At 34.1% G+C, this 11083-nt stretch overlaps 2 protein-coding genes across 2 annotated transcripts; both read right to left on the bottom strand.

Moving 5' to 3' along the window:
- Window positions 1-3952: 3952 nt before the first annotated feature.
- Window positions 3953-4824, bottom strand: LOC111366727. Its single transcript, XM_022987427.1, has one exon. It carries the CDS (start codon window positions 4652-4654, stop codon window positions 3953-3955), a length of 702 nt encoding a protein of 233 aa, XP_022843195.1. The 5' UTR covers window positions 4655-4824.
- Window positions 4825-9045: 4221 nt separating this feature from the next.
- On the bottom strand, window positions 9046-10472 carry LOC111367441 (F-box protein SKIP27-like). The gene is made up of 3 exons (XM_022988324.1): window positions 9974-10472; window positions 9721-9795; window positions 9046-9616 (listed from the first exon to the last, which is right to left on the bottom strand). The coding sequence occupies exons 1-3, from the start codon at window positions 10208-10210 to the stop codon at window positions 9410-9412; spliced, it is 519 nt and encodes a 172-aa protein (XP_022844092.1). The 5' UTR covers window positions 10211-10472; the 3' UTR covers window positions 9046-9409.
- Between the last annotated feature and the right edge of the window lie 611 nt (window positions 10473-11083).

The following is an 11083-nucleotide window of genomic DNA, read 5'->3' as shown; positions in this document are numbered from 1 at the left end:
GCTGAGGCTGAATTGGAGGCTCGCAAGAAGCCTCTAGAAGATGCAGGTCCAACATTTATTGGTAAAGGATTTGTCATTGATGATTGGGTATGATGTCTTTTGATACTTTAGAAACTTTTTTCTTGTAAGATTTTCATTCCCTTCTCTGTTTTGTACTTATTCATGTCTTTCTTTTCCAAATTCTGTATTTTAGAAAGAAAGAAGAGAAAGATATCTAGCACGTCAACAAGTTGAAGGGGCAGACTCTGTATGACTGTAGGTTTGTTGTTCTCCTTCTGCTGGAAATTTCTGTTCTGGGCTATAGATGAGTGTATTGATTTTTTGTATCAATGACCACTTTGTTACAAGTGTTGGTAGGAGATATTCGACTGTCAACAGGACAACTGAGTTAAAAACTGTAATTTTTTAGGCGATGATTTTGGCCTGTTGCCACATTTATGTAGATATTATGATTTTGCTTCTGAGCATGGAAAAAATATATATATTTCGGGTTTCTTTAAGTTATGGCTTGCATTTCTTCATCTCTGTTAGTATAATTTGAACTTGTGGACAAATTTATTTTGGTTTCCATGTTGCGTATCTGGAAGAGAATCGAAAAGAAAAATGGATTATCATTCTCTTGTTGGAAAATTCGATTGCACATTGATGATTCCAATCTAGAGTTTTTTACTACTACACCTGGGGTTCATCACGCACTATCTCAGGGATTGAAGAATTTACTGACAGACTTTCCATTTCTGTTTCGGGAAAAGGCTCTAATGAGACCTGCTCCTCGAAGTCCATTCATGAGGTTGGAAGGAGCCGAAAGGTGCAGTGCTCCCACCATATCTAAGCTGAAAGGTAAATAAGTATGAGAAGTAGGAAAAGAAAGAGATGAAAATTAGAATAGATAGATAAATAATGAAGACTACACAAGAAAGTTGTACAACTTTTTGAGCAGTAACGTTTGAAAAGAGATTCAGTCTAAAATAAGTATTGCAAAAAGCACGATATTGAAATCTGTGGTCATCATAGTGATTCATGCTATTTCTAGAAAAATGTTCTAAAAACTGCTACGGAACCATTGAGCCAAGGCCGTAATAGTGAACTCTTTGAGAAGTAAATATAAGAAAAAAGATTTGTCTCGATTCTATCTATATCTTTCGACATCTCATCTATATAATATGATAATAGTGGGTGGAGGATCCTTGTGTATAGTGGTATAGATCTTTGTTTATTACTAGGAAGGTGGGCTACTTTCGTCTAATGATCATGGTAAATCCAAAACTTGTATTTAATAAGTTAGTATAGTGTTCGATAGAGACTATATCATATTGAAGTGGGAAGACAGGACCGAATCAGACAGACACAATAAGAATTGGTTTCATCCAACCAACATGAAAGTCAATTTCTGGTCAGCTAACTAAGAATTCAATAGAAAATATTGCTTTCCTAATTCTTTCTCGATATAACAATTTCTAGTAAGCCAAGAAACAAATAATTCAAGTCGTAAATACGAACTACTCCGTGGAGAATCTCTAACCAATAAGCTACGACTGTGAAACGAGTTGGATCTCGTTTAGCGATTGTTTCAATGCTCAAATCAAGGGGATAGTCCACTTATTCGATAGAAGATAAGCCTATATGTGTCGACTCTACTTCACTTCCTTCTTCGTAGACTTATTTTCTGTATATACTTGTATCTTAAATTGAATATCTTCATTTGTTGAAATATACAAAATTATGTTATTTTTCCTGAAACATGCTTGCAACTGACCTCCAATAATACCACTCAATTGAACTGATAGGAAAAGAGAAATCTCCCTTCCACATTCCCATTTCTTTTAGATTTGAGATTTTAGATCACTCCTTAAGTTGGTAAATAAATCTTGAGAAATTTCTGTGCTTAAAGTTTTGGGGGAGAAGCTCTGCGGAGAACTGGATATGGTCCCAACCAATGAAGCTAGTACTAGAGGAACTCCATGAAATATGGGAGTTTGTGTTTGGATCATTCACCATACTAAACATTAAAGTCAAGAATAGAGGTGGTGCTCCAAACTCGCGCAGTCCTTTTCCAGTTTTTAGTCTCAGTGGGTTCGAACTCGGAAACTCCATCACCAATATTCATCATTGCAATTTTTCATCAAGCTAGACCAAGAACAAAGTACCTTATTTATGTATATATGATTAACAAGCGAAATAATGCATGGTGTTAATCCAAACAAGAGTACATATTTGACAAAATCAAGACCCTTTAGTATTTCTTTCTTGATCCTCTAAAAAAAAATTAGTCTCAAATGTATAGTTTGGAATTTAATCTCTAGCACAATAAATATATATGCGTATCGTTTGTTATTTAACATCCCCAGGGATGTGAATGACTTTTGATAGGAAAATGCTAAAGTGATTGAAAATGGTTGGCAGAAGGGCTAACCGTCTCTCACATGTCGTGGATCCTACTTGAATAAAAAATTATTCTTTCCCCTTTTTTTATAGGGTCTCTGTCAGGGAGGTTGTCAACCTCCCTGTTAGTGTAGCATGGTTCCTTTTGATATGGTGAAGAATTAAAGAAAACTAACAAAGGGTGGATTCCACGTGAATAAAAAATTGTGAAAAAATCCACCCTACCCATCCCCCTTGTGTGTGTTTCGGAGGGGTTCTGTCCTTGTATTCCAAGAATGATTGTTTGATCAGCCTGCTTGACAGCCCCTCCTCCAATTTATTTATTTTTTTGGGGTGGGGGGGCGCAAATAAGCCCCCTAGAAATCCAGGGCCCATGTGGCCCTGGATGTGTAGATTAATTCTTGTTTGATATCATATATGTAAATGCCCTAAAAGTTTTGTAAATTTAGGCCGATTAGTCCATGGGTCGCATGTGATATTCATGGGCTTATGTTTATATATGTCTACTCTTGTTCAATAAAATTCTCAAATATATAATTTTTAATTTTAATTTAAATACCAAGACTTTTATGCTCTTAGTTTTTTTAAAGGAGATTATAATTTCTTCCAAACTTACACTACAATCCATTAATTCTCTTCTTATAATTTTACACCCCATTTGATTTCCATTTCTATCAAATTATATTTTCTCTCTCTTCTTTTTAACCACTTCATTAAAATAATATTACATGTAAATAAAAAACTTTTTCTTATTTTTCATTCACACATTCTCCATCAATTTACTATTCTAAAATTCATTTTCTCTTAAAAACGGGTACCAAACACCTATTTAATATAATTTCTCCCAAGCAAGTACGTGAAGAGTTGTGAACAATCAAACTTGTGTTTAACGTTAATAGAGGAGTGTGATTTATTTTTTAAGTTTGATTTTCTAACACCTTGTATTAATCTACTATCGGGATTATATATTTATTTGTCATCATTGAATCGAATTGCATGATAATTATGTCATCAATTATTCAACTTGCTGAATAATGAAGAAATCTAAAGTAACTTTTGCATGTCAAATCCCTTTCATTCAAACTTTCATAACCTTTTAGGTGCAATGTAATAAGTATCACATTTTTGCAGGACCAATTATCTCTTGAGTCCACAAGTGATGTACAAAATGCTTCCTTTCGCAAAAAGTTGTTCATATATCACATTATTCTTTGATTTCGCATAACTAGATAAATTTGAGCATATTTGATATGCAATACTGAATATAATTAATTCTGTCGAGTTTTGTCCCGTTGCATACTAGAGGGATAATGGGGGGGGGGGATCTCGAAAACCGAGGACAAATTAGTCATTACAAGACTTCATCATTAGTAATATTTGGATTAAGAGAGTAATTGCACTTTGTCATTGATTATTTGATTTAATACAATGGTAAACCCTTTATCTACTAAAATCCATAACCCCAAAACGTTTCCACTTTTAGTTAATTACAAAGGTTAACTGTATCTAAGCCATCGGAATAAACTCCGAAAAAGCCCACGTCATCTCGACGGAAAAAGATCAATCACAATCAATTCTCTTCATTGACTTCACTATTATTATTCTTCCCGTTCAGTTCAATCTCTATCAACCCTTCTTTATCATCTTCTTCCCACCGGAAGCATAAGTTCTCAGATGACTCCCAGTCTTCGATCGTCAGGAAATCTCCCTCTGACGAAGTTTCTGTGTCGGATTCCGGGTAATACAGTGACAGAGATGCGTATTTTTCAATTACGGCCATCTGTGCCTCTCTCTTTTCCTCCCAAAACCCCTCGTTTCCTTCTTCTTCACCTTCATATTCTTCATGTATAACCTCCAATGGTGCCCTCACGTCCCATTCCACAAAACACTCAGCCAAAAAAGTGGGACCCAGATTCAAATTTTGCTTCGGATCGTTGTGGGATTCACACGAAACACGGTTGAGATCATGAAGAGAAAATTCTTCATTCTGCGGTAATAATTTCTGGGTGGAATCGAATTTCGGGGAATGGGATCCAGTTTCCTTCTGGGTTTTTTGACTTGCACCGAGACGGAGAAGATAGAGTAAGATAATTGAGGTGGAAATTAGGACAGGGGAGAAAATGAGTCTATGAAAACAAGCTGGGAAGTACAGTAGAATCAGAGTGTAGAAAGTGAAGATGGTGGAGAATAGATTGTTTGAGCTAAGAAAGGAGAGTGTTACTTGAAGAAAGGTAAAGAAATTGGATTCTCTTTGTTTTTGCTTCTCCTCCATTGATGAACTTCTGAAGGTGAAAAGGCACTCAATTGTGGGAGATATATATGAGCAGGAAATTCATCGAAGCCAGAGTTGGGATTAAATCGAGATCACATAATTTCATTATCCCATGCACTAACACAACGCCACTGTGCGTGTATGAGATACATAAATTTTTCAAGAAGAGACTGCTTTAATAAGTTTTAGGTTGGGTTTTGTTGGCGTGGGAGTGGGGATGATAAAGGCATCAAGAAAAGCAAGTCTCCCTACTGTAAAATTTATAAATTGATATATACAATAAGCCATTGTATCGTATCCATTTTAATAAGGTTTTAGGAAAAATATATTTTGAACTAGCAACTTTTTGAAAAATATATGGTTGAAAAGAAGAAAATTTTTTATATTTATATATAATATTATTTTATTAAAAAATATGTCATTAAAAAGAAGAAATAAAAAAATACATTAAAATTAAAATGAAATCCAAACAGGGCTATTATTATGATTTAAAGTAATAAGGATAGTCGAGGAAGCTTATTGTCTTTATGAAACGTAAGCTTTATAATCTAATATCTAGAATTGATAATCATTATTTGCCTTGTGTTGCATAAGAGTCAAATGGTTTCCTCTCATAAAAGGAAGTGTGGGAAAATTTTCAAGTTTCCAATTTAATCTGATAATTGAAATTCAATTGTCTTTTAATTAAACAAAAATTATGCTATACAAATAGGCTCAAGGACATGTTAAAAAATGGGAGGATACATGTCAACATATGATTGGACAGTTTGAAAAATAAAAAGACAAACATCCAAACAAGTGCTGCCAATTAAGTCCGTCTGTCCATTTTTGCCTATCTCTGAACATGTTCAAGCATCATTATTCTTCAATTAAAGAGATTGTCTATCATTTGTGAACAAAACGATCGACCAGATATACACTAACTCACATAATAATGTACGACATGTGCTATTATTAACTAATTTAGGCACCCACATGTACAAAATTCACACTTCCTTAAACGAAAAATAAAAAACTTGTAACGAAACCAAGTTTCGCCATTCACTAAGCATTAGTTTTGCTCCTCCTTTGTTTAATTTTGTGTATATACATGGCCTCTTCTGTCGAATGTTCAATTATATATATGTATAAATGTGGAGATGTGTGGATGAAGAGGAAAGGCAAGCGATAAAGAAGGTGCTTGAATTGATATTAAAAAGTAGATAGCTTTTTTGGGTTCTCTAACGTGGCTGGGATGGATGGTTCAACGAATCATATAATATTATGTTTGGAAGGGAAGAAGGATGCATTGAATTCGAATGAAACACTGTACAAAGATCAATATCTCACTGGCAATTGTACCTCTAAAATTCTTTCGAATTGTTATTACGAAAATTTGTTTTCAATCCTTAGGTGAATATATCTTGTAGGGAAAAAGATCCAAGATTTGCATTTCAAGCAACGAATGGAATATAGAACAAATAACATAAGAAGAAATTTGTGGTACTATAATAATGCTCGAGTTTGTGTTTAAATAGTTTGAAATTATCTCACAATTTTCTTCTTATGTTATTTGTTCTATATTCCATTCGTTGCTTGAAATTAGCATATTTTTAAAGTACGGAACATAAAAATAATAATAATAAGTCATTGAATATCAAATCTCTTACAATGAATTTGAATCATCCATCTTCTTCAAAATTTCTCAATAAGTTTTTTGATTTCATAATTTGCTTACAAAATAAAAAAACTTCAAATCTTCGAATTGACTCTTATATCACTTATTGATTTTTTCAATTCTAGCTTTGGATATTGTATGTATTTATTAGATTGTGACACAAATCACAACGTAAAAATCCTATAGTTCACATGAAATTAATAAAACATAGTGTCAACTCAAACAGTAAAAGAGACCATCAAAATTATTGCAATTGAAGAAGATTAAAGTCGAACGTAAATGTTCGAGCACACACTTCTCTTCAAAATCATTTAACAAAGTCTTTTAACTAAGTCAATACGCGCAACTACTCCAATCATCCACAATACGTCAAATGCCATAACATAAAATTTTCAAACACACACAAAACAAGTGACCTAAATTCACAATGGTGATTCAATTTCCACCTTACACTTCCTAAATTCCTAATACACAAGTCCCACCATACCAATAAAGATGCCAATCATGCAAGTCTTGAATATTTTTATTTCAATCTCACCCTTGCGAAGAACAAAGAAAACCAAACCTACACTTTCTTTAAATTTACATATTTGTTCTCATGGGTCGTGCTCAACACGGTCTGATTAGATGAGCAAACTAACTTAAGATACGAATGATGTAAGAACTCAAGGGACTCAACATGTTTTTTACTTTTTCGTCATACACATATCATGTTAAAGAAGTCAATAATGCAAGTTTGAGTGATCTTTTTTCCTCAATCCTTTGTGGGGAAATATTAAGATCGAAGCAAGAGGGCACGTCGTGTCCTGCTTTCTTGCTTTAAAGATGGAGGGAATGGAAATGGCAGTTGTCAGTCGTGGCAGACAATGAATCCCAGCCGTCAATTCAATTAGAACTCTTCAAAGACAAACGCTATGCAATTGGAAAGTGAAAATTAGGGTAACCCAAAATAAAGTTTCAATAGTTAATTAATGACCGTTGATGTAACTTTAGAGAGCAAATCACGTGGGTTGGGTCCAGCTGTAATTGCAAGGGATTTTCAAAAAGTATTCAATTTTATTTAGCCATATTTGGTTGGAATTAAAATCATTTTTACTAGATTTTAATAAAAAATGATGAAATATGACTTAAATTAAAATCAGTTATAATTGATTGATTTAAATTAGAATCAATTATAATCAATTGATTTGTTATTTCATAATAGAATACCTAATAATTAGTTTGATTGACAAAATCATTAATAAATTCAATGTTGACATTTATTGCAACATTAGAATTTTGTTCCTATATATTTACTATTAAGAGTCATTATTGCCCTTGCTTCTTAGTTGTTATTGAAAAAATTTTGAAAATCTTCAATTCTTTTGATTTAAATTGGTGTTCATCATAATCAATGATTTTGCCAATCAAAATCCAGTATCCTATTACGAAAATGTAACGACAATTTAAAGTCTCAACACTCAAATTATAATCAATGTTTTCGTTGTTATAATTTGAGTCTTGAAACTTTGAATTGCCTTCACATTTTCATTGTCAACTACAAATGTTTGCCAATATCATAGAAGTGTTATCAACTTTCAACTTCGTTTTAATGTTATCAATTCGCTACTTAATTCGTTTAAATCTTATCAACTCCCCACTTAATTCGGATCTCATCTTTTTTCTTTTTTTTAAAAGAAATTTTGAAGGAGTACCAGCACCTACTTATTCGTTCATAGCATGTTTGATTTAGTGGAATTGTACAATACTATACAACTTGAAAGATAGTTGCAACATTTTCCTCGACACCTAATTTCAACAAGCAAATCCATAATGCAAACTTATTAAAGTTCAAAATCATGGATGCGGGAAGAAGAATTTAATTCCATTTTCTTGTTAGTAACTTTGTAACTCGATAAAAGAAATTGAAAATGAAGAACATCATCTCCTAAAATAAAGAACCTCAGTTGAAGTATTGCACATAAAATTATTTTTTTTTCCCATTTCTATGTTTACACTCCAAGACGAACCCGACCAACAATTTCTTCTCTGTCACGAGGTATTTATCCGAGGTTTCCTTTAATCGACTACTCATCGAAACTGCACCTATTTGGACGGGAGAAAATCCATACTCGTGCTTGAGAAGCTAAAATCCCATTGACTTTAACAAGAAATATTGATCTCAATCATTTTGACTCACAATGATCTTCTCGACTTGTTCAATTTCTACTTGCCACAGCCCAGATCTAGTGCCCCCATGATGAGGATAAAAACTTTCCACTGCTCATGTGGCAAGAGAAAGCCCACCAAGGGCAGGAATTCAATTTCACTATTTGCCATCCTACATTTTCAACATCAGTACACTCTCCAAACCAATGAAAATACGTTGGTCTCTACAGCAACAGTATGAAAAATAAAATCATGTTATTTGATTCATTGAAATAAATCAGAACTAGTATGTTGACTTACCTATACACACACCCTAAGATCATGACGCAAATCTGTCACGAGCCTTCAACTCACCAATAGAGAGAGAGAGAGAGAGGTTCATTGTCTTCATTCATTCATTTGAGTATAATCTCTTCACTCCTTGCAGGTTAGAGTTAATGCCAGCCTACATTTTTTACATCATCCCAAATCAAAGAAAACATTTTGATACTGATAATTTAGTGCAGCATCAACACGAAGAATAGTTCAATATCAAAATTAAGACATTTGAACTTCCAAGCAATAGAGGAATATGTTATTAGATTGATTCAAATAAATCAGAAGAGTGCGCTGATGTACACACCCTAAGATCTTTATCAAAATAGAAGGGCCAGCTCGGCCCTTCAAGAAAATCCGTAAACTATTCCTGTCTAAAATCTACATACATGTAAACAAATAAAGACAAGCCTATTCCTGACTAAAATCTACATACATGTAAACAAATAAAGACAAGCCAAACTATCTTCAATGGAATAGTTGAAGAAAACAGGCCTGAAGATATTGCTTCAACATGTACAAACAATTCCAACCTGATGTACTATTTCTGCAACAACTAGAACATTGCATGCCTATACTATACATAACCCTCAATTTCATATCTCTGTTTCCATTGCCATTAAATCTTTTCGTGGCTAATTGTCTTCACTACCAGAAGCGAGCAAGGCCACTGAGATGGCAGCTAGCTTCTTTGAACTCAACCGAGACCTTGGAACCCTAGACTGCTCTGGAGCATTAGGAGCTTCAATGTCATTGAACTCACGCATATCCTCCACGTTCTGGAACCCAACGGTCTTCCTTGGAGTACTATATGCAAAGTGCCACCGTTTTGCAATCAAAGTCTGTTTATTCAAGCACAAATCCCAAATTAATATTCAAACTCAAGTAAATCCCCAGGGGAAAAAAATTAATTAAAATAAAAATCTTTAGGGCCACAAAATCTTACCGCATCTCGTATTGATTTTGATACTAAAACCAACCTCTTCAAATCATCATGCTCGACACCACACAATATCCTAATCTGCATAAAAAATTCTCACCATTTTAGGAACACAATTTAACGAGACATTCTTATTACATTAACAACCATAATACTTTTACTAATCAACCATAAACAGTTATATATACTTAAAATTACCCATTTAAGCATAATTTTCTCTACAATACTGAAAGAATTGACTCAGAAAAAGGGTGCTAACCAGAACGTCCTGAGGCAGGGCTTCAAGAACATACTTGTCTGAACAGAGAATTGAATTTTCATAGCACTGTCTCTTTGTCGGTGTGGTGAGATTATAAACATTATGACCATCAAACTCCAAATTAATATTCGACAAAGCAACCCTTTTCCTCCCAAACGATGTACTCCTCACCAGTCCCACCCCATACCCTTCATTTGCTCTATTCACAATTGACTCACATTTCTTCCCCAACACCATTTTTTGTTGCTATTCTTTCTCTCTTTACAAGCACAATCAGATTATCCAAAAAAAACCAGAACCCAAATTGAAATGTTCAAATAATAGATTCCAACTAGCCAAAAACAGTCAAAAAATCTATTTCACTTCCTATAAATCCTTTCCTAGCAGAAGTATACAATGATATATATTAGTGTACAACGTTCCAAAATGGTGAGAAGCCCTAATTTGAGGCAGAGAGTAAATGGAGATTGATGTAACGGTTGTAGTGTAAAAGGAAACAAGAACCAATTTCCAAATATCTTCTATCTTTACGATACAGTCAAGTTTTCTCATTTAAAAATGGCTTTTTCAAAATTATTTTTCCTTTTTGGGTTTTTTAACAAGCGAGTATCATCAAAGGCTAACAAAATCTGCTACGAAAAATATTTGAGATTTTCTAGAAATGACTTGAATTTTCCTATTTAAAAATGGAAAATATAGAATACCCAAAAACTAGTAGTTATGAATGGTTAGGGAAGCAAGTTGGGTGGTTCTGATGACGTGGCTGACAGTGGTCGGTCTTCTTTATCTAAAACACGTCTTTGGTGATGTGCTATTTACACTTAACGCGTAGTTTTAGAAATGACAATTGAATAGGGATGCTGACATGTGTAAGTTTTATGGATCTAATGGTCCAGATTCGGTGTGGAGAAATGGAGAAAGCTATGGATTCTAAATCGGTGGCTGAACCGTGTTGACGGCTGTTTACAGTTTATACATGTTTTACTTGGTCATTCTGTGGAATGCCAGCCAATGGGAATGGAGTTCACAGGTCGGCGTGGACCCACCATCGTTTGGCCCACAGGCGTGATTACAGGTGGAACTACTAGTGGGCTTGCCTCGGTCGAACTC

Source organism: Olea europaea, chromosome 18, assembly GCF_002742605.1.
Source record: "Olea europaea var. sylvestris chromosome 18, O_europaea_v1, whole genome shotgun sequence".
Taxonomy (NCBI): Eukaryota; Viridiplantae; Streptophyta; class Magnoliopsida; order Lamiales; family Oleaceae; genus Olea; species Olea europaea.
This window is presented reverse-complemented; position numbering and strand designations above follow the sequence as displayed.

What these genes read in the sequence shown, in the direction of transcription:
- LOC111367441 (XM_022988324.1), bottom strand. Translation starts at nt 10,210, where the DNA reads ATGGTGTTGGGGAAGAAATGTGAGTCAATTGTGAATAGAGCAAATGAA. An exon ending in CCCTGCCTCAGGACGTTCTG is followed by an intron (nt 9,796 to 9,973) that starts GTTAGCACCCTT and finishes TTTTTTATGCAG; the next exon opens with ATTAGGATATTGTGTGGTGT. An exon ending in CAAAATCAATACGAGATGCG is followed by an intron (nt 9,617 to 9,720) that starts GTAAGATTTTGT and finishes TTGAATAAACAG; the next exon opens with ACTTTGATTGCAAAACGGTG.
- LOC111366727 (XM_022987427.1), bottom strand. Translation starts at nt 4,654, where the DNA reads ATGGAGGAGAAGCAAAAACAAAGAGAATCCAATTTCTTTACCTTTCTT.